General features: G+C 38.8%; 1 protein-coding gene across 1 annotated transcript in view; it reads right to left on the bottom strand.

The window, feature by feature from the left end:
* Positions 1-8,861: 8,861 nt before the first annotated feature.
* The window catches only part of Ikzf2 (IKAROS family zinc finger 2), a 143,829-nt gene continuing 126,304 nt past the window's right edge, over positions 8,862-26,386 (bottom strand). Inside the window, exons 6-8 of the mRNA XM_057761398.1 lie at positions 24,254-24,391; positions 18,195-18,338; positions 8,862-13,611 (exon numbers count right to left, since the gene is read on the bottom strand). Of these exons, the coding sequence (XP_057617381.1) occupies positions 12,887-13,611; positions 18,195-18,338; positions 24,254-24,391 (1,007 nt within the window). The 3' untranslated portion in view covers positions 8,862-12,886. The remainder of the gene's footprint in view (positions 13,612-18,194; positions 18,339-24,253; positions 24,392-26,386) is intronic.

The following is a 26,386-nucleotide window of genomic DNA, read 5'->3' as shown; positions in this document are numbered from 1 at the left end:
GACATGAACGTAGTGGATGATTTTCTAATGGATACAGAAATGGAAACTGATCATGAAGAAAGGAAGCGTATAGGAATAACAGAGGTAGAGTTTATGATCTTTTCAGCTTTCCAAGTGAGCAGCACTTTACTGCTGGGAACAAAATCATCTCAACATTCTGTTCGCTCAAAGTCTGGCCCTACAGTTTAGCTCTAGAGCAACCTGCTCAGATTTCCCCAGGATACAAATTAGCCTTTCTGAAAATCCCACAGTAAACAATGTTCTGAAGGGTAGAGTCCTACAATGGAAGTGGAGACATGGCACTTCCTATTCTTTTTTATTATTATTATTTTTTATTTTATTTTTAAATCCTGCTGGGACTATATACCAACCTGTTTGAGGTACTCAAAAAGCAGCAATCTGGGGAATTGGAGAGATGGCTCAGTGGTTAAGAGCACTGACTGTTCTTCCAGAGGACCCTGGTTCAATTCCCAGCACCCACATGATGGCTCAACACTGTCTGAAGATCCAGTTGCAGGGGATCTGACACCTTCACACCAATGCACATAAAATAAAGTTAAATAGACCATAAAAAATATTTTTAAAAAAAGCAGCAATCTGATTTTCAAAGGATGATGGCATTTTATTTCTTTCATCTTGAATTTAGGCTAAAAGTGGGTTAAAATTAAAATTACGTTTTCAAATGTGTGTATTTTCATATCTGGATACTCTTTGTTCAGTATCAGTAAGTCAGATGATCAAGGATGACTTTCACATTTACACTTTTCCTGGGTCTACTTTACTTACAGTCTGATATCAGAAGGCCTTGCTGTGTCACGATTAGGTTTTTCTACATATAAATCAGACCTGTTTTGTACACTGGGATGGATGAGGTGGGTTCAGTCATTCATTTCTCCCGTCATTCAGACAGTCAATGATGTAGCTGTCCTTGTTTCTACAGATTACTTTTATTATGCAGTGTGGCAGCAATCGTCTGGATAAATGGAATTAATTCAGATCTCATAGATCAAGGAAATTTTAGAGGAGAAAAACAGGTGTTAGGTCAACCCCCCCTAAACAACTGCATTTATGATTTACATGGTTCCCCAAACAGTGAAAATAAATCTGACTTAAAAAATAGGAAAAGTAGAAAAAGGTCTGCTTCAGAGAAATACAAGGATAATTTATAACTCAGCCCACAGAAAACTGCAGAACAAACAGCAGGTAAGCAGGAAGCACAGTCTACATGTTTTAAATGAGGTAGCAGTACATAGGTGATGGTAGTTACGCCCTACCCCTGTCCTTGTGACTGATGGATGATGCTCTCCGTCCTTCAGCAGAATGGCAGAATGCCACTGCTGGTATACGGTCCTCAGTGGGCCGAAATGCATGAGATACTAGTATTGCTACTTAGGAATGTGTTTATAGTGACTAATTATCCTAATTGAGTTATGAACACATTGAAAATGTGGCTAACAAGGTATTTGATATCAATATGAAATATAATTTCAGAAAGGAAAATATGTGTCCTTCATTATCTTCTTCATTTTAGGGGGTGTTTTAAGTGGTTTTATTTGTATAGGATACTTGTGCCATGATTTATCTAAGTCATAGATAATAGAAATATAATATAGTTTATCCATTCAGAACATCTTTACATTCATAAGACATATTGTTCACAAAAAATAAAAATAAACAATATCATTAAGACAGTCTAAAAGACATGTAAAAGAATTTCTATACAGTACCAAAGTTATCACATTTTATCAATATATTGTCTTTAGTGTTCTTTATAAATAAGAAGATAGGGACTAGGATGAGTTAGCAAGAATTAAAATATGTTAGCAAAAATGAGCATTTACTAAAACTAAGACATATTGCACAGCGTGGAGAGTCTTTCATGCAGATATTGAATACATTTTACAAAGTAAAGTATACTAGTGTATAATTAAGGGAGAAGAGGTTTGTTTTCTAGCATGCTATAGTTTAAACTGATATCATATACATATTAGAATCTCAAGTAAAAATAAGAAATTAACAGGTATTTTTCTGTGGAGTGCATGCTTACTATAGAGAATTGAGAAAGGATACATTCTCTACTAGGAAAGTGACTTGAATTCTTCTGGGGGGATCCCCTTTTCCCTTTCTACGTGTGGAAGATGTTTTTCTTTTTATGCTTCTTGTATGACCAAGTTATCCTTTACTCAGCTGTAATCAGTCTTGTCAAAACATTAAAGGAGAAAGTAGAAAACTTTGGGCGTGTGCTTGTAGCTTGGAAAATACATTGGTGTTATGGTATAACCAAACTACCATTTGTCGGGATGATCAAAAGGCAATTTGGCTGAGTGTTTGGAAAAACATGACTCATATGTGTCCCAGTTTTCCCCCTTCTTCCCTGTATTAGCAAATGACAGTGATATGCATGCAGATTGCAATCTGATATAAATAAATAAGTAAAGAGTGCAGGGAGGTGTCAAAAAAGAATAGGCTCTTTGAAAGCCAAAAATGAGGTTACTTACTTAGATTGTAAAAGACAAGGAGGACGCAGTGGTAGGCAAGGCTCCAGCAGCCCTCCTGGAATATGGCAGCAATTTCCAGATCAAAGCCATGAGGATCCAAGTGGCAGTAGATGCCTCATTCCTAGGAAGAGATAACAGGAGGCTGACTTGGATGATAAATATATCGCTCACTTCACAATGCAAACAGATGGAGGTGGATACTGGTACACTTTATGCTTTAAAACTAACAGCAAGATGAGAACTTGGTAGAGAAGTTTTAACACCTGTGAGGATTACCCACAATGCCCTGGTTGCAATTTATACTGCTGCAACATCTGGGTCTCAGAGCCATCGCTTTTGATGAATTCCTACATTTTTAACAGGTTAGGTTCAAGGTTTTTACAGAGAAAGGAGTAAGACATCCAAACATAAGCATTGGAATTCAAGTCTTGAGATAAAAGAATAAACAAAATGAGTTTAGGGATAGGAACTCAATGATAAGTAATTTCATAAACTAGAAAGGGGACTTCAAAGGTAATTCTTAAAAACCCACATTCATTAAAACTAAGTAAAAGGTCTTCTAGAAAGCCCATTGAATAACTTAAAACTTTCAAGATTTTAAATTTCAAAATCATCTTTAGTAAAATTTTAATTTCAGATGATTTTTTTTACACCTTAGTGCTCTTTTTCTTAGTACCCCTCCTTACCTTCCACATTGACGACACCAAGTTAAAAATTCAGAATGAGCAGAACACTAAGGTATTTCTGTTTATAATTTAGTATTCTTTATTTTGCTGGCCACTACTGTGCAACATTGTCTCCTTCCCTTTATTAGTGGAGTTTAACCATCAAATACTGAACAAATTGGTTCAGGAAACAAAACTGGTTTGAGGCAGAAAAACAAAGAGAAAGAGAGCAAATGAATATAGGAAAAACTATAATATAAAGAGAAAAGGCAGAAAAAGAAGTTAAAGCAGTAAAGGAAAAGAGAAAAAAAAGAAAGACAGCCTCTCATTTCCTGCTATGGATATCCATCCCGTTTCCAAGGCATGCATCCACCTTCGCTACCTCCACAAACCAGCATCCCGAGTTACTCATGGGTCATTTTGAAAAGAGAATATTAGAATTAGAGAATTGAGCATCATAAAAAGTACTCATGAATCAAAATCATGTAGGCTTTTATCCTCAGAACCAATAACACTTGGGTCCAAGTCATTGATATTCATTGGCCACTGTTGCCGATCCCTGCCTACACACTAAGTCATTCACTAGGCAATCTTGGCAGAGTTTCAGCTGCTAAATTAAAAGGACAATGCAGAACGGAACCCTCCTCCTGTACCACAGGCTCACCCAAGCTGCAGCAGAACCCAGCCCCTACACCCTTCCCTTACTTCCCTTTTACCTTTGGATCTTCCTAGAGCATTTAAGCAGCCAGCTTCTTCATAGACATTCCAGTTGGTCTGAAGGTCATGTTCAAACAGTTCTTCTAAGGGTTTCTAGAATAAACATCTCAACACCAGTTTGGGCACTATCTGTTTATACTATTTTGAGGGGCTTTTGTCTGATGGGAGGCGTCATCTAAGAGTATGACACGGGAAGAAACGACGCTGGCATGTAGATTTTTCTTGGAGTGACCATCTCTTTGGATTTTCCCCCACCTTTATCCAATTTTACATGGGCTTGTGGGTTTCCAAAGACTTTATTCCCTTTTTGCCCATTAGAAAGTTTAGGCAAACACCGCCCTTAGGCATTGTGAAAGCCTACCTGTCAAATTAAGATTAAAAAACAGAACACTGGGAACTTCCCTTAGGGCTACTATGGGGTTTTGTTGACATTTATGGCAGGAAACAACAGGAGGGGGCATTGTTAAAACATTCTATGAAATTACTTCATCAAGTGACTTGTCCTTCAAGACAGGGCCTTTGGCTTGAGCGTTGTGATAAAGTATATTAGCATAGCAAGATACCATCTTGCTTCTGACAGGATTTCAGTGAAATTCAAGAGCATAAGGGATGTTCAATTAAAAAAAAATTGGCTAGATAAACCAGAGCCTAACATTTCTGATGAAGAAAGGCCCTTCCTAAACCTAATACTAGTAGTAATTTGGTAAGTTTATTCTGCTTGCTATTTTCATACACCATTGTCCAGTCATGGGCTTCTATTTTGAAAGATGCTCTGGCTGAGGTTATACATGTTCATTTGAATTTGTACTATCTCTCATTTGTGTGACATATGGAAATGAATTTATTGAGAACTATTGCAAATATCCACGGATTCTGTAAATATGTACCAATGAAAATGTAACAGCTATCTCAAATGTGTGTGGGACTTTATAAATTGGCACAAGAGCTAAGCGCATAACTAAAGCTGAGTAAAATAAAATTTCAGTCATCTGGACCCTTTTAGATTTCTACTCAGGAATTATCTTTGTAATAGAACAATCTTCTCATGGAAAAGATGGTCCTTGTGAAGCATCACGGGCAGAGCAATAGGAGGCAGAGCTAGCAATCGAATCTACTCAGGGCTACCACCAACCTATGACTTATTTCATTATTTTTAAAATTATTATCCTGTTCTGGTTACTAAAAAATGCTGGTTTATAATATGATTACTGGCCAAAGCACTTGTGTTTACTCCATGGAAATCTGGAGTAAGCTACATTTTCCTTTCCTCATAAATGATGCCTTTTAGAAAAGGAAGAGAGACTCTGACATGGAGGTCCCTTAGATTAATTTTAAAGGTAAAGACAGGATTACATGAGAATTATCCGAAGTATAGTTTTCATGCTTGAAAAAAAAAGTGATACCTTGTTCTCTGCCACAGCGGACCCTACAAAGTGCTAGGGCACAGCTAATGACTAATATGGGGCCCAGTGAGTTCATACACATTCGTGCTGCGGGACAGGACCGAGACACACAAAATGACAAGGACCAAACCATTATTCACAGCTCAGTCTTCAGGGGCTGGAGGGATGGATTTGTGTACAGAAATCTCCACAGAAAGCTTTTATAACAAACCATTTCTGTCAGAAGTTTATTTTATTGGTAAAATATTAAATAATATACAGAATTAAAAACTGCACTTACACTTCTGAAAAGAAATAAATCTTGGACAAATTATATGCTTGTTCCTGAGATTGGCTAAGTTTATTCCAGTAGCTGTGCACTCAGACAGTACAAACGTTTATAATATTAACCCTTTCACAAAGAATTACAAAGGTTCTGCAGCTTCTTTAGTCGTCCACGCACACACACACACATTCACACATGCATATACACACTCACACATCATCTACACAGTATCCACGGACACGCACAGAGAGTGCATGTGTGTGCATTAGAAACAAAGAAAACACAAGTCCCACACTTGAGTCTGCAGTGATGAACTGTTGAGTGGAGGTCTCCCAGTAGGTGTGCAGCAGAGGGACAGCCCACACAGCTGCAGAGGCTGTGGCAGTGCTTCCACAGTAAACCCCATTTTCTGAGGTATTTGAGCCTTAAAAAACAAAAACAAAAACCCTACATTACACTGAGCAAACCTGACATACAAGGTCCGGAATTTTAATTTTACAGATATTTATAGATATATTTCTTTTTAAACAATAGTTTTTATTTCCCCAAATTATTAGTTGAAAAAAATGAGGTTTACTGGTTTGATTTTTTTCTTTTTTTCTTCTAAAAAAATCAAAGTATTCTAGAAACTGTCAAGCAATTAGTCCTTAAAATAGTCTAATTACCTTTGGTATTGTTAAAGAAAAGAAAGGTAAGTAGCCAAGACACATACTGTACAAATGCAGCAAATGCCTTAGAAAGAAATGTCAAAAAATGTTACTTTTTAACAAAACATGTATTTACATTACAGCAGTTTTACTACAGGAACACAGGTATTTAAAAAAAGAAAAAAGAAGAACACGCTACATATAAATATGGATGATACAAAAGATATTCCTCAATCTGCACGAAAACAGGTCTGCTTCAAATATTTAAAAATTTTTCTTCAACAGGTAATATGTATTTAAACCTGACCTAAGTGCTTTGATGTTTATTTTCCAAAAGGAAGAGAAATAAAAACATTAAATATTAGTTATTTAACTTAAGAGCATTATACAAGAATGGGAGAGAAAAGTCCAGTCTGTTAGGATTTCAGTTTCAGGGTATACTTCTCACTCATAATTTCAAAGGTTATTTAGGCTAAACGAAGCTTCCAAAAAACTCAGAAAGTCATTTGTTTCTACGTTTTTTAATTGTTTGATAGTGGAGTGATTTTCATCTTTGCTTGCTGTGTCCTTTGACATGTTAGAATTTCCAACGGTTTCTTTTTGCCAAAGAAGAAATGTCAGACAAAGAAAAATTACCATAGTTTTTAAGACTTCAAGAGTGATATTGCACTTTTATGAAAAGAACGAATATCTGTTAAACTAAACAGAAGAAGCAAAGCCTTCTGAAACTGCAAATAACGCATGGTTTAAAAGGCTGGACTACTTGCACAAGCCCGGGGCTCGGGGACCCCTTCTGAGCTTGGAATATTACCAAAGAACTGTTAAAGTACTTGTCCACCTAGTTGGAAGAAAGCTAACTCTTTGCTTTACATTTTTATTCTCATTCAAAGTGTTGGGAGGGGGGTGTCTATTCTTTTATGACTTGTATTTTAGAAGAAAGCTAAACAATTTAACAACCAAGCAGAAAGGAGTCAGACAGACACTCTGATTACAGAACCTCTGGAGTCACACAGGGTGTCTCATCCTTGAAGATGAATCAAAGAAAGGACTACATAGCTTACTGTTTCAACCCAACCACGCTTTAAAAATATAAAACTACCCTTGAGTATAAAAATACACCAGCAGATTATACAGCTAAGAAATACTACTGAAAAAAATTAAGACTTAATGAATCAGAAGCTCAGAGTTGACCTCCTCTTCTATTAGGAGCATCAGGAAAAACACCCGAGACAACCGAGGAACGGCTGTGAACCGTGGAGACAAAGATGTGAGAACTTACAACCAAAAAGGTGAAAACCTATCTTTGCCATTCAAAAGGGCACGCGATTGATGCACAAAATCTCAAGTGCTCCGCAGTCAAACTTTTCTTTAGATCACAGTTTTGTAATTTGAACAACTTTTTAAAAAGAACAAAACAACAACAAAAGTATCAGCAACCCCTAGACTCTTTCTCTCGTTAGTTACACTGTATTCTTTTCAAAATCCATTTCCAGTAAATGAAACTCAGTGACATCCTAGCATGTGCATAGCAGGGGATTTGGTGACCTCCATCTGCCCAAGTTTTCCTTACTATGTGTTACATGAGGTAAACCGAAGGCCTGATGTACTGCAAACTGGCTTATTTGTACCTATAGGAAGTTTTTACTCTGTACTTAACAAGGCTTTTAGCACATGACCTCTAAATTTTCATATTAATTCATAATATAAAAGTCATCTTAGGAAACTAGATGTTCATGTACCACAGTCTATATGGGATAAAGGTGAATTTATAACAAACATGTCAGAACATATACAAATGGAGTATTATGGGAGAACGACACCATAAATAGAATTTAAAACTCATCTCTAAGTGCATATGAAAAAATATCCACAAACTCACAGTACAGCAAGAGAAAACAAAATAGAAATAGAATGTTACATAAAATTTTTGTGGAAATTGCAAAAATTTAGGTCTCTATAATAAATGTAAAAATGTTCAAGGTGTCATTAATTTGGCCTAAAGTACACCACGACAGAAGGAAACACTAGCATAGTACAGTTTCTTGGTCACACGATGTCTACATCATACAACCAGCAGCTCAGTTTCAGAAAGCTGTCATAGTTTAAGACACCCTCACAAGTGACAGACAGCCCTGTCCTAACATCCGAGATGGCGCTTTGGAGAACAGCTATGTCACATGAATGCTGAGTGTTCTGTTCAAGGAGAAACAAGGATCTGCATTTCTACATTATTTCATAAACCAAGCACCTGCTAGAAGATAGAGGATCTAAGTAAGACTAGAACAACACTAGTTGGGTAAGAAAGATGCAAAACAATACTGTCATGATTGACCCCAAATTCTATGAGAAAACCTTGTGTGATGCAAAACATATTCTACCTCAAGAATAAAGCAAAAACACACGGAACAATTCAGTTCGCTGCTAACTTGTGACTCTGCCTTCTATTTTTCCTCTATCATATAATAGTGTTCAGATATACTATCAAACTAAAAAGATTCAAATCTGATTTCAAAGTTTCCTCTCACTTTTGCCAGCTCAACTGAAAATTTGGAAATGGAAATTCTTTTAGCAGGGTTTTCTCTTTTTTATTTTCTTTTATTTTTTCTTTCCTTTCCTTCTTCTTCTTCTTTTTTTTTGCTAAGAACACAAATGTAAATTAGAGAGTACTTAAATTTTATGTGATTTTTTTAAGAAAAAAATACACAGTAAAAGTGTGGTAGAGCTAAAACAGCTTACCAACACTCTCAGTGCATTTTTAAAAGGCACCAATATAAAATTTTATAAGTATTTAATACATTATATTCAGGATTTAAGAGACCAGTTACTGTATATTTTAATTATTTTGCAGAAACTGGAAGACTAAAATATTTATAAAATAACTTTTATATATACAAAGTTTAAATTTACCCCTTGTTTTTTTTTCCCTTTTGAATATGGGGAGTTTTAACTGTAGAATACATACAGACAGTACTTTTTAAAAATAACATGTGAAATATAACTGATGATGACCACAAATCTACAATTTTATAATAAACAAATAATTCAAGGCTAAGAAACATGTGTAGCCAGGTATCCTTGATAGTCCAAGCGCTGTCCTGAATCTAGGAGCAGGCAGCTTTCCTGGTCCAGCACAGCCTCCTCTGCTTAGCTTCCTACCATAACTTAGCATTTTGGAAATAAGATGAAGTAAGACTTAGAAAATACAAAGTCAAAATTTAGAATACACAAAAGTCGGGGTCTTGTGAAGAGTGGAACTGTGACATGATCAGCACAAATACAAGACCAAGTTGCTAAATTATTTCCTGCATTTTCTTCCTCTCATAAAAAGAATACATATTTCTTTAAATTTTCAGCAGTCAACTTAATATCTTTTCATTGTTTCACTTTTTTTCCCCCCTGGATGTAGAAAACGGAGACTTGGAATCTAAGTTGCCACTAGCCCTAAAGACACACTGATAACATTGGGATTTCTTAATACAACCTGGTAAAGCAGACCTAAGTGCTGATGTATCAGCTGTACTTCTAACTCTAAGCTTCATAACACATCTGGAGATGCTAACCGTCTCTTTCCAGGACTCTTCATTACGAGAATGTGCGATACACATGTGCCTGCAAATGTCATGCCTTCAGTCACCTGTGTGTATGCCAGCCAGCCAGGTTACTTCATCCTAAATCTCAATGATCAACTCTCATTTCCCCATTCTATTCAGAAATTTCTCAACGGAATGTTTGAATGGCAGTGTTCCTGCCTCTCCCTTGGGCTCACCATGCTGGCCACTGTTCTAGAGAGCCTTAATAGCAGCCATTCATCACTATTGCAAAGAGGCAATGTGCTTCTCCAGAAAGAACTGGTGATTAAAAAAAAAAAAAAAATTCTGGGCAAGATTAGGACAGTCATCTGATAAATTTTTGCCCAACTGGAAAACACAGATGATAACCCATTTTCACGCCCCTCAAATACTCTTTGAATTGTAAAATCTTGCTTAAATAAACTGGGCTTGTAACTGCTCGGCAAAGTTGATGTATTTGGTATCTGAACCCCTCACTTATTTTTAGGCGCTATCATGTCACCAATTCTCTTTGGTGGAAACGTCATTGAGAGTCCCTCAGACAGCATTATGTCCACAAAATTTACTATGACCTACAATTCTGAGATCACCTTGTCCTTGTTGTCCCTGTCACGCCTCAGCCATCTATGCCTTATCCTGTACCTTGTGTTATGCATCTTTTAAAAACTGCTAGTGTATCTGCATAGCAAACATTCTGTCATAGCTAATTTCTTTGAATAAATCAGGTTTTCCAACAAGATGGAATTAGAAAGGTAGAGAGTATGTTAGTGCCATCTTCATGGGGGGGGGTCCACAAATCTTTATGTACACTTAAATTCAGCTCAGTCCTAGGGCAGGGAGAGGCGTGGTTCTTAATACAGTAGGTATGAGGAGAGAGAATGAAGAAAATTGATAAAGGATGCCAGCAGAAATTCACACAGCCGAAATTATGAACACTTGGACAGGCATCCAAAAGCTTTGTTAAATTGCAATAAAAACAAAACAAAACAAAAAAACATGAGCCTTGTCATTATTTACCTCCCTCACACAGAAATGGCATTTCCATCATAATTTGGGAGAGAGTGTACAGAGCTAAGCGGGGAAAGGGAGTCTTGAGAAGACCCTTTGTCCCTGAGTGAGCTGTGTTTTCACAAATTACCAAGGGATGACAACAAAATATGAAAAACCCAACATCCGGCATTAGCTCTATCTTTGGGTGTGTTCTCTTACATGTAAAGGAATCCTCTGGACATTTCTCGAGAAATAACCAAGATAGGGCTAGTGAAAGAGCTCAGTCAGAACTTCCCCACCTAGGCCTAGCTATGTTAGAGCTTAAGAAAACGGATGAGAACACAGCTCATGGGTGGCTCGTTCTCCAGTCTCGATACTACCCACAGCACACCGCAGTTGCAAGGTTTCTGCACCCTGTTCAAGGGTCTGCTGAACAATTATTACTGTGTATCGGACCTTCCCCGTTCATAAATGACTATCAGGTAATCCAGTCATGGTCAGACTGTTTTCCTCAAACACAAGCAGTGAGTTATGTCTGCCAAATGCATTCCCCCAAATGACTTAGGATAGTGTGCTCCAATCCCACCCACAAATGCCAGTGAACTCCAGAGAAAAAGCCAGGCACTCACAGAGATCACCTTAAAAGCTACACATATGGAAGTATATGCCTTGTGCAAATAAAGAGAAGACAGAGAATCTACTAAGGGATTGAGATTAATTTCTGACAAGGATTTATAGAGTTGAATTTTTAATTTTTTTTTTAAAGTGCAGGACTTTCACCTGAAGGCTGTCACATTCTCAACTCCAAGAAGGGTAAAAGAAAACTTTGTAGTTCTTTTGTTTGACCTGCGGTGTGATATTCAGGTTACAGAGAAGTTCCCTTTTGTCCGCAGCAAAGGTAGTAACTGTTATTACTGAAGAAATGGTGGAATAAAGAGCCCTAGCTCATAAATGACCTTCCAGTGTTCAAATGACCACATTCAGGTCCAATCAGCAGTTGCTCCAAGATTTTGAAAGAAGGAGCCAGGCTTCTTAAGATCTTCTATTCCAAGAGTCAGAGAGGGATGGACTAAGAACGGAACACTGAGTGGTCACAGCTTGAAGAAAAATACCAGGCGAGGGTTCTCAGAGTGGGATTTCCCCTACTGTTAGCCTAATTACACTTTTCTGCTGACCAGCTAACACTGATTAAATGTGGAGAAAGTGACAATCGTAACACATCTTTAGAAACAAAAACAGATATTAGGCTGCCGTCACATTACAATTGAAAAGAAAATCCCAAATTGTGAAAACCAGAAATCTTCCTGGAAATTGCTGACTGCCTCCTATCCACTCTCGGACCAACCATATGTTATTCTGAAAACTACATAAAAATACTATTTGTTACAGGTGTTAAAAGTAAGGCTGCCAGGGTGTCTATAAAATGCCAGTCATCAAAACTATGGAAAAACAGTGAGCAAGTTTAGAAAAATAAGATCAAAGGACCTCAGGTGTATCGCAGTGGCCCCTAACTACCTGTAGTTTAAAAGTTTTACTATATGATACAGTGTAAAACATACTGAATTATAAATTCCATAGGGGAGGTAAACACAGAACCCACAACAATTCAACTCATCCAAGGAGTTAGTGGAAAAAACAATGTGTTTGTGTTCCATCATCTCTACGAACAGAAAATAAAACGGGCTTACATTTTGAAACATCTTTGAGGGTAAAATTACTTAGAGCATTTCAAATTGCCAGAGTCCTATCCAGAAAACTCTCAATTTCCCTATCTTCCATCACGATCCTGAACATCAATGGCAAACCAGAATATTTTAGGTGAATCTCTGTGAACCAAATGATTTCCCAAAGCAGGACAGGCCTCAATCTGGACGCATGGCAGAAATAGACTGCTTTAAACACCCACAAAATAAACAAGCCAGGTTACCAGTGAGTATCCCACCCCTTTTCTTGGGTTTCTTTCTTACTATAATCAGGCAGAGCAAATGACATTTTGTCCACAAAATAAGAATCATAGCCAGAGACACTATTTAAGGAGAGAGAAGGTCACCATCAGAGGGAAGGTGGGGTTATAAGTGCAGTATCTCTTCATGTGCAGTTCTTCATGGGGGTCCCCTTTGGAATGAAAAGGCCTAGTGGAATGTGTGCTCCCCTCGAACAATGTGTGATGAAAACTCGTAACGGTCCTGGCTTCTGTAGCCACAGATGTTACATTCCAGTGGGTCCCGGTAGCCATGGCAACCCATGTGAATGGTGTACATGACATGGTCTAGGAAAAGGACTCGGCAGTGCTCACACTTGAAGGCCCTTATCTGTTCTCCGTCTCCATTGAAAACCTTATAGATGTCCTTCAGAGAGCCCTTGGTGGCCTTGGTAGCATCCAAGGCCTTGACATCCTCCTTCATGTAAGGTGGGCTTTGCTTCCTCTTGGGGTTTAAGGCAGGGTTTCCTTGGTAGGACTGGTGGTCATCATGGCTGCTTTCTGAGTCAGTAGAATCGAGGCAGCTATTGCTGGGAGAGGCCTCTCTTTCCTGGGGTCGACTCTTTGGTCTGATGAGAGAAATGGGGCCATCCATGTTGTTTTCGTGACTGTCAGACGTCTCCCTGCTAACGGGTCTTTCTATCCTGCTCGGATGATAGACCTGAGAATAAGCTGAGCTTAGAACCGGGGCCACCTCGGCGATTGTGCTTGGTGCATGCTGCATCAGAGGGTGAAGGGCCTCAGCTCCAAGGTAGGTGATTGCATTGTTGATGGCTTGGTCCATCATGTGAGACTGCATCAGCTCAGCCTCCTTCTCATACGTTAAGTTCATATCAAAATGAATATCTGGGTAGCTGAACCGCATCAGCTTTTCCCCTAAAATTAAAAAAAAAAAAAAAAAAAAAAAAAAAAAACGGGAAGAGAAAAGAAAAGGAGAAAACATAAGAAAATCAGTGGTTGGATTAAAAAGGTAAAAAGGTACAAGTTAACTAAACACTTGCTCCATTTTCCACAGGTGAAGTGTTTGGGCATTTTTCGTTCTGTTGAGATGCACAGGTACTGTGACCATGCTAAAGAAATTGGTAATGAGCCATTTGCACTTGCTCTAATGCTGTCCCGGAAATGCCCAGCCTGATAGCTTCTTACTTAAATTTTAACTTTTATTAAAATTTCATTTGCATGACACTCAAGATTATAGGAGAAAGAATAAATTCCAGGTCAAAATGAATTAGAGACTGTGCTCATTTCCACATATCTCAAACACAGGAATGAACTACAAAGCCCAGGAGAGCAGAAGGGATCTGGTCATAGCCTGTGCTGTTTTACTAGAGGAGGAATAATTTGGCTGATTTAACTACTACTTTAGAAAAGAAAAGCTATCGAGTCAATATACATCAGTCAGTAGAATGCAAACAATCATTATTAAAGTGATTTAAAAGCTGATAAAATAAATGTAATTAAAATGTATTAAGAATTGTTTCTAAAAACACTTGTTCACAAAGTTGAAAAGTATTTAAGTTTTGTTTTTTGGGATTGGCGACTTTTCAAAATTCTTTTCTTGTTTTAAGTATATTGTTTCTCCTTTAATATTTACTGCTATTAAAAAAATAAAAAACATTTCCTGAGTATTTTATTTCAACACAAGGTCTGAATATTAACCATGAAGCAGTTTGGGGGCTTCAATCAGAAAAAAAAAAAGCAATATTCCTATTTGGCATAGTAGTTCCTCTCTCTCTCTCTCTCTCTCTCTCTCTCATCTGTTTTTCAAGATAGAGTTTCTTTGGAGCTTTGGAGCCTGTCCTGGAACTAGCTCTTGTAGACCAGGCTAACCCGGAACTCACAGAGATTCACCTGCCTCTGCCTCCCGAGTGCTGGGATTAAAGGTGTGCGCCACCACCTCACTCAACAAGAGGATTCAGAAAGCTGCTGTCGTGAGAGGCCTGGGCTAGAGCAGTGATGGGACAAATGGAGAAAGGTTGATGGAACGGACAGTGCCTTTGCGCGCACTGCTGCTAGCTAGGCCTTTGCGATTCTCTAGACAGAGATAATGAGAAGCAGGAAGCATGAAGGTGAGTCGTCAGTCTTGGGAAACAGAGTGGATGATAGCAAGATAGAAAAGGGGATAGCTTCAGTTTGAAGATCAAGATGCAGAACAGGTACATCTATCTGGTGAGTACTCAGAAGAAGTATCTGGGTGGGAGATACAGATGCGACAGCCTCGGTTGGTAAAGGGCAACTCTAGAAGCGTGACAGTTGATAGCATCACTCAAATGTGGGTAAACTGAAGTAAAGGTCAAGAAGAGTGCTGGGGAAGTTCTTTTGTGTCAACAGTCAGAGCCAAGCTGGATTCTCACACTTTGCAGTGTATCTAGAAGGCCCCGAACCCTGTTTCTCATGGAACGAGGGTTTCATAAGGCCAGAGAATGCAAGCTTCACTCTTCTCTGTATAAAGACCCTAGAATCCCTCAACAACAGCTTCTGGGTGAGTTTCTAAGGTCTGTTCATCCTATGCACCAGCAGTGCTATGGAGAGCACGTGCCTAGGTCGATCCCTAAAAACATCTGATTCTCTACATGTTATCTGTGTGATCCAATAGGCAAACAACTTGTATGTAGATAGGGGCACTATGAGTGTGTGCGTGTGCACATGTGTGTGCGTGTATGAGTGTGTGTGTGGTTTTGAAAATGAAAAGAACCAAGAATGGATCTTCCATGGGGCAATTATGTACTCAGTTCTGAGATCTACTAGGGAGCCTTCAGAATTCTATACATGTGGACAGTTCAGTGAGGGGGAACAGAGAAGCTGTAAGAAAAGGAGAAAGACAAATGTTCTAGAAACCAAGGGAAGAGTGTTTTTCAGATGGGTTTAAGATTTTAACAGTGGCAGGCGCTCTTAGGATGTGTGTGTTGGACACTGCCTCCAAGGAGCTCATTGCATTCAGAACCATGCAAAGGGGTTGCAGCCTTTAAGAGAATACTTTCAGGGAAACCTAGGCAAGAAAGCCAGGTTGCATGCCCCGGAAAAGGAATAGAATGGCATGGGAAGGAGGCACTAAGAATTCCATCTTTGAAGAGGAGAAAGCAGAGAGAGACGTGGGCTGAAGTTAACAGAATTGTCATTGAAGTACAGATAGCAAAGTGAGAAAGATAGAAACAAAATGAGTATAGGACAGAGAACTCAGGGGCACAAACCCCAGGAATTAACCTCAATCAGAAAGAGGGATGCTTCTTTCACTAAAGGAGGGCAAAGCCATGAGGTATTTCCATGGATGCCCACAAACCTAGAGCATTGGTGATGGTATAATGCAATCATCTCATCTGTTCCCTGTGACTATAGACATAAGACTTCCAACGACAGACATACGAAGTGTGTGGACAGTAGAAACATGTGGAAAATGGCCACGTGGGAGTAGGAGAGAAGACTATTGAGGATATGTTGGAAGAATGTCATTACATCCTTCGGGTGGGCAATCTGGTATTTCAGATCAATTGCACATTTACCTATAGTGGCAGTCATTCACAGGAATTTTGCCAGAAATACTTACTGGCAGCTGAGACAGAGTATGGAAAAGATGCTGTGCTTAACTCATGGGACAGTGAGATGTCCCCAGGAGGAGTAGGATGTGGTAAGAGAGTCAAAAATACTGGCAGGCCGTGGTAAAAGGGATGAAGTGTGAATCTCAGCTGTGTAAAGTAGGGTAGAAGAGACAGACAAACAGAAGGTCAGGAATTACTGCCTGGAGAATGCAGGAGGTCAGACAGCAGTGTTTAACTGAGGGGCATGCGAAAAAAGTTCATGCAATGTTTAAATGATGAAAATTTCCATTTTAAGAGCAGTCAAATAGAGAGTTACTCAAATGATGTAGCTATTGTTTGTTGTATATTACCAGAATATATTCCAAATAAAGAAAACAAAAATCAAGTTTAAATAAAAAATATAATGTTATTTTAAAATCATACTGTGGTTTTATAAAATCCTCTCTTTAAGGAATTCCAACACTTGGAAGGGAGAAGCAGATGGATCTCTGATTTCAAGGCCAGCCTGCTCTACACACAAGTTCCAGGCATCAAGGGCTAAAAACACATCCTGTCTCAAAAAACCAAAAAAAAAAAAAAAAAGAAGAAAGAAAGAAAGAAAGAAAGAAAGAAAGAAAGAAAAAAAGAAAAAGCAAAACAAACAAACAAAGTTAGCATTTCTGAGTCAAAGGGAACACACACTGTGACAAAGAATTGGCTAAATAAATTCGGAATTTAGAAATAATAGTAGCTTGTCCTTTCCAACTACATCAGTAGTCGGTTAGGTATGAATATATTCCCTCACAAAGGAATCTCTTTCTAAACCAAAGGAAGACTTGGACATGGTATCTCCTGCTTGCAGCAGCAGCATGCAGTGGGCAGCGCAGGAGGATCGCTGTGGATGAGAGTGCAGCTGGATGAGACACAGTCTAAAAAATACATAAGAAAAAGTGCGTAAATAGAGCCTAGATAAAACAAAAGATAAAATAAGGAAGTGAACTGCCACCTCTCTTCTGTTCATAGATACCTTTAAAGGGGAACGGGAGGAAAAGCTGCCATGATGGGTCACTCAGTACAATTTAGAGTCTCTCTCTTACCCTGCTCTCTGGTGTTAGAAGGTGAGAATCTTTTTTACTAGTTTTACCTCTCTTTTAAAACCATATGACTATAAGAAGATTTTACATGTACAAGAAATAATAGTTATTTAATAATGCTTCCCACTGAAACTCTATCATGCATACATTCTTTTAAAAAATGCAAGGCCCTCTTCCTAAAAGGTGACCCCCAACATACAGCATAGATAAAGACAGATGCCAACACTGGGAACACCAGAGAATATCGAAAGACTTGGAAATGAATAATGATATCCACATAAATATATGATTTTTCATCTTTTCAGCTCAAAAATCAAAGGATATATAAAAAAAGAGGATCAAAACACAAAGTACAGATCCATGTTTTAGATGGACACTGCTACATTAATTTTTGAAGGCAAAGTTTGGAAACACCTAAAATGTCTTTTAATTGTAGATCAAATATTCAGAGACTTAATATTAGAAATTAAAATAGTCAAAAAAGCTGATACTAATAGATATGAAAAGATACCACAAATGTGGCCAGTAGTGTAGATCCCATCTCTTACTCAGTATGAATTAAATTGACGTTAGTTTAACACATGATCTCACTTTACATATCACTGCATGCTGAGATGGTGCTTACTATCTAGCAATTATCCTTTAATACTTTGCTATAGGCCTAAGGCTGTGCACACGTATGTGTGCATGCACATTGCACACGGTAGGTCATAGAGCGGGAGAGAAGATGTAGCAAAGACATGATTGTTCTCACATCGTGGAACACACCACTCATGTCTAATGTATGGAGCTGTCTTGTTCCATCGCAGTGCCCAGATACAGAATCAAATCATCCGTCTGTGCTGCTTACCCACAAACTTTTGTGGAGTGGAGCTTTTGCGCTTTCCCATATTTGCCGTGAGCTTCTCTATGACAGCAGGTCTCTCAAAAGGCACCAGAGAAATATTGTTGTCCATAATAGGCTCTTGTTCCTTACAATCTTCCATGGGCGGTACTGCACAAAACCATATAAGAAGGCAATCTGGTGAATTCTTCAACATTTGAGAGACACAGATATGTATGCTATCCTGATATGTGTTATATAAGATAACTTTGTCTACTCAGATAAAAGGAAATGAAACAACACAGTATTAAAGAATATTGTTTAATACCACACACACACACGAGTTTACTTTTATGAATCCCTCTCAGATCAGTGACACAAACTGTTACCACTGCTGGTGACCAACATGTTCATCTGATTCTTTTTCCTCACTTTATTCCTCTGAAGTATGTGTAGTATAGATTAAAGTTGGTAATTCTTTAGACTGCACTGTTAGCAAGACTTTTTGACTTGACTTTTCTAAAATAATTTACATCTGTCACCCTGTTTTGGAGGAAGGCTCAGCAGCGGCTGGGTATCGATGACTCTTCCCCCACGTGCTTTCCTGCTGCCGGCTTTCTATTTGACGAGGCCTCAGCCTTACCGGCAGCACAACCACCTGCACATGGTCCCTCACGCAGGGGGTCCGGTTCTGCGCTTGTCTGTGCAGAGTTAACTGTAGGAGCTTTCAGGCTGTGGTTCATCTCTAAAAGCAGCTCTCGAGGAGGAGGATGAAGGAACCCATTTCCAACCTGGCTCTCTGGCTCTCAGAACTGCTGCCCTAACTCCTTTGATGGCTCCACTCACCATGCTTGTCTCGGCTGCTGCTGGCCTCAGTATGGACATTGCTAGGGTAGACAAGGGGCTCAAAAAAGTCGCTTTTCAGTAAGAATCCTGTCCAGGATATTTAGTTAGGAAGAGGGCAACAGTCCACACAGATCAGATGGGGTGATCAACACTAGTGCTCAGAGGAAGGACCAGAAGGTTCTTACACCTCCTGGGTGCTCTTTCCTCATTCAGCATCCACTGTTGAGTGATTCACCCAGGTCCTTTTATTTGTAGAGGACAGACCTACTGCATGAAACCCAGTGCGCTCTAGTCTCCAAGGGGGGAATCCCGCTGATGGACAGCAAAAATTTTAAAGCAAAGCTGGAATGAAAACACATGTCATACGACTTATTGATTATCAAGACATGTTGCCGATCTTAAATGAAAGAGATCACCAAGAAGCCATTCTTCATTCGGCCATTTTTAAAATATCAACAGTGAGTGTCTGGGTACCTTACTGGCTCCACCATGAGAAGTTAAACTTTAATCTACATTTAAGAAGGGACCCTCTGGCTCTGAATAACAAGGAATTCTCTAGCTGTTGGATGTCAGCCAGCGTGGAAAAGAAAGGCAAGGTGAGAATGAGAAATATGGGCATTAAGCACGGATACTGTTTATGATACTATCGAGAGAAAAATTTCTCCCAAAGGATTACATAAGCTATTATGTGATCTTTTAACAACTATAAATAACTTGGAAGAAAAATCAAAAATTTTTTTTTAAGCAAAAGGGTTAAGAAAATACAGTACCAAGTTGATCACAGACCTCAACTAAGAGAGCCAGGAGGCAGTAGGCTGAAGTAATGGCATTGGCATGGCAAGGAAACAGGCAGTGGGATGAAGATTATGACCTTGTGTTTTCAGTAGTAAATTCATAAGCACTTACTACCGTAATAAAATAATGACATGCTGGGCATGGCAGCTCATGCCTGTAACCCCAGTTCTTAGGAAGTTCAGGCAAGAGAAGTGCCATAAGTTGGATGTTAGCCTGGGACAGGTACCAGGAGTCTGTTCCAAAAACAAAAACAACCTACCAAACTACAAAGTAGTCCACGTGTGAACCAAAGAACATACATATCACGGGCCTAGACAAAAACGAAAAATATTGGCAGGCAAAAAATTGTTGTAAAATTTGCCCCAAAGGCAGTAAAACTAGTAGATGGGGTTTGCCCTGCAAGTTAAATATGCTAATTGGTTCTGAAATGAGTAGTCTAAAGAGTGGCAGTTTTGCTTTAGGTTTTACACTGAATTTTCATATTTGCACACACCTAACACTCAAAATGAAACCTGGGTGGGGACTCTCCCACACCACATCCACCTCAGTTCAGATGACTTGTCTCAAGTTCAATGAAGCTCATGTGAACTGAAAACAATGACTATAACAGAGCTTGTTCTATTCTCTATTTCACAACAGCTCCTCATGCCAAAAGACGAACTTTCTGCCACCCTGGCAGTGATACTGATGGACAGAAACTTGGTAGTAAGCACTACTTCAAGGCTTTACATTTAACAGTCTGCACAATACTTTCAAGTACCCAGGAAGCAGGTGTTCTTCATTTTACAGGCAGGGAATCGACGACACCACGATTGGAGGCAATATTTTGCTGTGCATCACTATCAGGTCAGAATGTTAATCCTGAGAGGTTTTGCTTAGCGAATGCCTGGACTGCGCTATCATATTTTTGTAGACATATTTTGAATACTGACATCATATATAACATCTCGAAAGCCTTGTAAATTCATTGGGGAAAAGACCTGACACGCTTTTCCTTAATTATATAATCTGAGATTTTGCTTTCATAAATGTGGTGCAACTTAACATATTGTTTCTGGATCTATATTATTTAGAATTCAAAACAAATTTTCTAGGTAGTTCATGTCTCAATTGTATTAATTACATAACAAGAGATTTATCTAGACCGAAGGGGTGTGTGTGTGTATGTATATATATACACACACACATACATATGATAATAGCTTCATTTGTTATTCCATAACTCAGCATCTTCATCTTTTTTTATTTTATTTGAAGTAATATGGAGGATAAAAGTGTATCTAAATTTTCATATCATATTTCATCACATGAATAAACCAAAATGTAGATCAATAAGAGTATTCCCAACACTGTTTCTTTTTATCAAAAATACCTTCAAATTTCAAATTCTAAGAAAACTTCATTTTCTTTCCATTCAACTGATATTTATAAGAGCATTTAACTCTCTTCCTAAATATGCCTTCAGTACTTTGCCCTACTCCTTTATCTTGACACTGCCTTTGTCTCCTTTCCTTGGCATCACTGGGACCAGTCTGCTCATACTTTCCAATGACCCAGGGAGACATCAAACCTTTCTCCACACTGATGATGCTTCCCTTTAGTGGACACTGATTTTAATCACCCAGTGGCTTCTTATCGATTAAACCATGACATTCACAGGCTGGTGCAGCATACAGTGCTTTTGCCTCCCAACCTGTTAGTTCAGCCTTGCTTTTTGTTGCTCTTTCAATTAACTTGAATTATCTGCTTATTTCTTTTGATGCCTTCATACCTCTTCTCTGCATGGGACATACAGTCTGTCAGCTGTCAGATATATGGACTTTGTCTCTCTTCTCATTCTCAGATCTGATGCTATGCAAGTTTGAAGCTTTCCTCAACTTCTCCATCAGCGAAGGGCTGTGGCCTTGGAGAACTTCACAGACATCATTACTACAGTATTCGCTTCAGCTCATTTGGTTATTTTTAACCTGGATTGTTCACTAATTAATAAAGGTATATAAAGCGCAAACTTTTATCTTTCTACTTCCAGGATGCTCCATAGCAGGTCTTTGAGAGTCTTTTCTGGATGGAGTGGAAGAATATCACTTTTTCTTCAGACCCTTCTTCTCATGAAAAGCCAGTGTGGGGGACAAACCAGTTTTGGAAAAGAGAGGCTAAGAAAATTAACTATCTCAGACATGGAGTTGAGGCCAGCCATACTAATAAAAACGTCCATTCATACAACTAACAGAAAGGGGGAAACAGGTAAGAGGACAGAAGAGAAAGAAAGAATAACTAGGAATTTCTGAGATGCAAGGCAAGCTATGCATATGAGACAATTAACAACTGTAATGACAATCCCACCTTTGCTTCCTCACACGCTCAATACAGTTCCCTATTAAATATGTTCATGGAAGGAAAAGGAGACTTACTACGCTCTCAGAATATTACTATGAATCCAGAAAAGCACAGCCACGCAATGGTGTTAACCATGCAGTGAGTGTGGTTGAGGCATTATCTAATAAATAAGAACGAATGTTACATCCTGAACATCAAAACCTGTCAGCATTTTACTCCTCCCTGGCCTGGTCCTGCTGGCCCCAGCGTCTTGCCTTCTCTTTCAAGCTCATTCTTACTGCGTTTTAGGTTCATCACCAGAGTCTACGCTGGAGAAGGACTAAAAACCTGGGAAATGGGACAATACCAAAGCCCCAATTACTTAGAAGCCACATAGCTATCTCTCCAGAATATATGACACACACTCTGAGATAGGTCCATATACATATAATTCTCTGAAATGAGATAAAGTTATGAAAAGCTCTGGCTTTTATCTCTGTGGACATGTAATTCAGAAGTCTGTAAATGAATGGATAGAAATAAATTAACAGAATTTGCATATGCCCTCTAACCAAAGGCCGGAATTGCAGTGGGGGACCATCCCAAGGAGAAACCAATGAGGACATTAAGGAGCATCTTGGGAGAGTTTCTGCATGCAGCTGAACCTGCTGCGGCCCTCTGTCTCCAGTCAGCCCCCAAACCAACCATTTAAAACGGCTGTTCTCAACCTCAAGCAAACCCCTGTCTCAAAAAATACTAACATTATGATTCATAAGAGCCGCAATTCATGAAGTAGTAACAAAAATAATGTTATGGTTGGGGTCATCACAACATGAAAATTCTATTAAAGGGCTGCAACATTAGGAAGGTTGAGAGCTATTAATTTAGAAGGCTATGATTCGAGTAGGCAAATGCAAACCCCAATGTTAAACAGTGATAACATTAAAGAGAATGGCCTATTTACCGGCTCTTAGTATTAATGTTGTAAAATCTAATAGCAAAGTAATCACTTATATAACCTATTACATGTAATTCTCACAACATACCTATGACCCACATATTCAAAGACCAGATAGTCAAACCAGATTTCTCAGGTCCAATGCGCACAACTGTATAGCCTCCATGCTCTGGGTACTATGATACCTCACTCATCCGTTTAGTTGACAGAATCAGTTCTTTATGTAAGGACTCAAACTATGGTAAATAACTAAAATATTTAAAACTGTGAAAAAAACCCAAATTAAAACCTACAAAATCACTTCCACAGTATAGTATGTATATAAAAACAAACTAAAAAATTGATAAACAATCTTTGATTGTCTTTATCTAAGTCAATTAATATTTATATACTTTAAAGTGACTTGAGGAAATTATACCATCTAGTATTAGTCAATTCTTTTAAAATAAAAAACACAAATATACCAATAAGAGATAAGGGCTTTTGCTTTTATTTGTGTGAAATCACTTGGTATAAGTAGATAAGAGAGACACTAAGAATTTAAAGATCACCTTTGTCAGAAGACTGATTTGCTGAACTAACTGACTTCCCTGTAGCTGTCACACCACTGGGACCACCTTCCACACTGCTAGGACGTTTTCCTGACAGAATGTGTTTTAGGAGGAAGGAGAAGGGTCAAATTTTGGGCTAGGTTATCTCTTGCATGTGTATAAAGTAAAACTACCAATTCCCTGAATAAATTATTAGGCACAATATCAAGTTGGTTATGCACCTCTGAGAGAAGCTATATCACCCTGTGAGGAGTATTAAGCCCCTCTGCATCCATGTACAGAACTCAGATTTATATGGAACCACTGCCATAGAGAGATACAAGAGAAGACTGAACAGTCCTTTCCTGTGGCATTTCTAATGTAGCTCTAATGCTGGCTGTCATTACTGTGTTAATTCAAACACATGCTATCAGAACTGATTTGGGAGTGCCACGGAAACTCAAGAATCTCGTTCGTCGTGTGTTCCAAAACAGCTCATGTCAACTGCTGAGGAAGATAATCCCATGCAAAGCAAATGTGGTTGAAAACTGTAGAAAGAGAGAAGGGACGGTTTAACCCACGAGAAGGACTAGACACAGCAGACTAGGAGGAAGAAGAATCACAAATGCATTGTTACCCACCATGGTGACTCATGACCTGCCCGGCAGCCTCCATGCTGACATTCTGGAGATAGTTGTGGCAGCGTTCCTTGTGCTCCTCCAGTGAGCTGCGCTGCTTGTAGCTTCGTCCACAGTAGTTACACTTGTGAGGCTTACCCACTGTGAAGAGAGTCAGGGTTAGTGTGCTCCTCGCCTCAGCAAATGAACAGCTCAACTTCTGATATTTGGAAGAAACGTTTATATGCTCTTCAGACTTAGTCTTCCTCCTCCACACTCCAATTTAGGCAAAAACAATAAATTGTCTACTAAAACGAAAGACAGCAAGAAGATAGGAAGATCGCACCTTCAGGGGAAATACTGAATCAACTCGTGCTCTGACTGTATTGTCTGCATTCCCATCCTTGGGGCTGATGATCAGTCTGTACATAATGTGACTCTTAACCCATTAACCTTTACAGTTAGGCTAGGGTTCTCTTATTTAAAAAGACTTATCAGGGCTATCCTGCATACACAGTAAAGACTCAACACACATATGAGTTTTAGTAAGAGCTGAGAATTTTTCTGAAGAAAAACTAAAAATGCAACAGCTTGAAATGTCACTGTTTAAATAAAAGAGATTATTCATGAGTACCAAGAAAATTAAAAAGAATTCAAGCATTAAAAAATTATAGATAGATAACTAGAGAGGTGGTTTCTCTGTCTGTCTATCTCCCCGCACTGGGTAGTAACTGTCCACATACCAGAGCTTTGCAACAAGTGGGTACGCTCTCTGTGCAGATCCTGCCTTTGTGCTGCCAAGAATTACCTTACAAAGTGCTGTGAGCGGAGGACCACTAGAGCCCTAACATATTTAGTTTCCATGGAAATGGTGCCTTCCACAACATTTCATGTCATAGAAGGGAATTTCTCCTAATAGCTATGGAGCCATTATCTCAATACAGTTACTAAAACATGTACTGTGATGTTTATGGTGAACAACTTTGAAAAACTCATAGAAAAAAACCGTACGGACTGAGGGATATTTTGAGACAGGATTATCCTTAAGGTTGTCATGAACACTTTGCTTCTTGGTTTGACATGGATCCAGAACAACAGACACCAGAAGAGCCCCTGAAGGACAGCGGGAATCAGGGCAGCTAATCTCATTTGACTCCCCAAGGAATCATTTAGTTTCACCTAGAGAACAAAGAACAGCCTCAGTTTTCATAGTAATATCCTCACTGCCAGCAACCTTACAAACCCAGGTGGTGACACGCTAGAAACCGTAGAACTGTAGCAAGCAGAAGCACTCAAAGTTGCTTAACCTTTGTGTTGCTGATCAGAAAAACAAATGGACAACAACTGCAAAATCAACCCAAACTGTGGATCCTATCTGATGCACACACACATTCAAATCGATTGTTTCATAATGCAAACTTAATAACGCACCTTAGATAAAAGTGATCTAAGGCAAGATTAGCCATTTAAAAATACTGGGGGGAAATTCCTCCTTTCGAAAACCAGGTATTCATTGTTCTACTTCTGGAAAGTAGCTGTTAATACATGTGTAGAAAATAGTCTTCCTGGGAGCATTAAAACGTAAGCAAAAACAGATTAAATAATATGTAGCTTATGCAGCTGCATGTATGTACACTGTAAGATGTGAGACTACCAACAGTGTTTTCATTTTTTATTACCATAGAAACAAAGATGACAATATGCTGGATAAGTCTACTAAGCATTACTATCCACCAGACACTTAAAGTATAGTCCACTATGAGTCAGTTCAGTCACCCTCCACCGTCCCCGGTGTTAGTTTGCTGCACCGGACACTATGAGATCTGTTTCTGATTATTTTCACATGGTTTCTCCATGTTACTTTCAGCATCCTACGTATCACGTCAACTTACCTGAAGTATGGCTATATGTTACTGTTCTTGGCTTCTAACCTCTGTAACCCCCAGTTTATTCGATATAGTAACAAACACAAGCGCACAGACAGACAGACAGACAACAGACAGATAGACAGACTTTTGTCTGAGTATCTCTTCCTGTTGCTGTGATGCAATGCCCTGATAAAGCAACTCAGTAGAGGAGCTTATTTCAGTTCACGACCCATCCTGGCTGGGAACTTAAAGCAGTGGGAAGTCACATACCCCACAATCAGCAAGCAGA

This window comes from Chionomys nivalis, chromosome 2 (assembly GCF_950005125.1).
Source record: "Chionomys nivalis chromosome 2, mChiNiv1.1, whole genome shotgun sequence".
Classification (NCBI taxonomy): domain Eukaryota; kingdom Metazoa; phylum Chordata; class Mammalia; order Rodentia; family Cricetidae; genus Chionomys; species Chionomys nivalis.
This window is presented reverse-complemented; position numbering and strand designations above follow the sequence as displayed.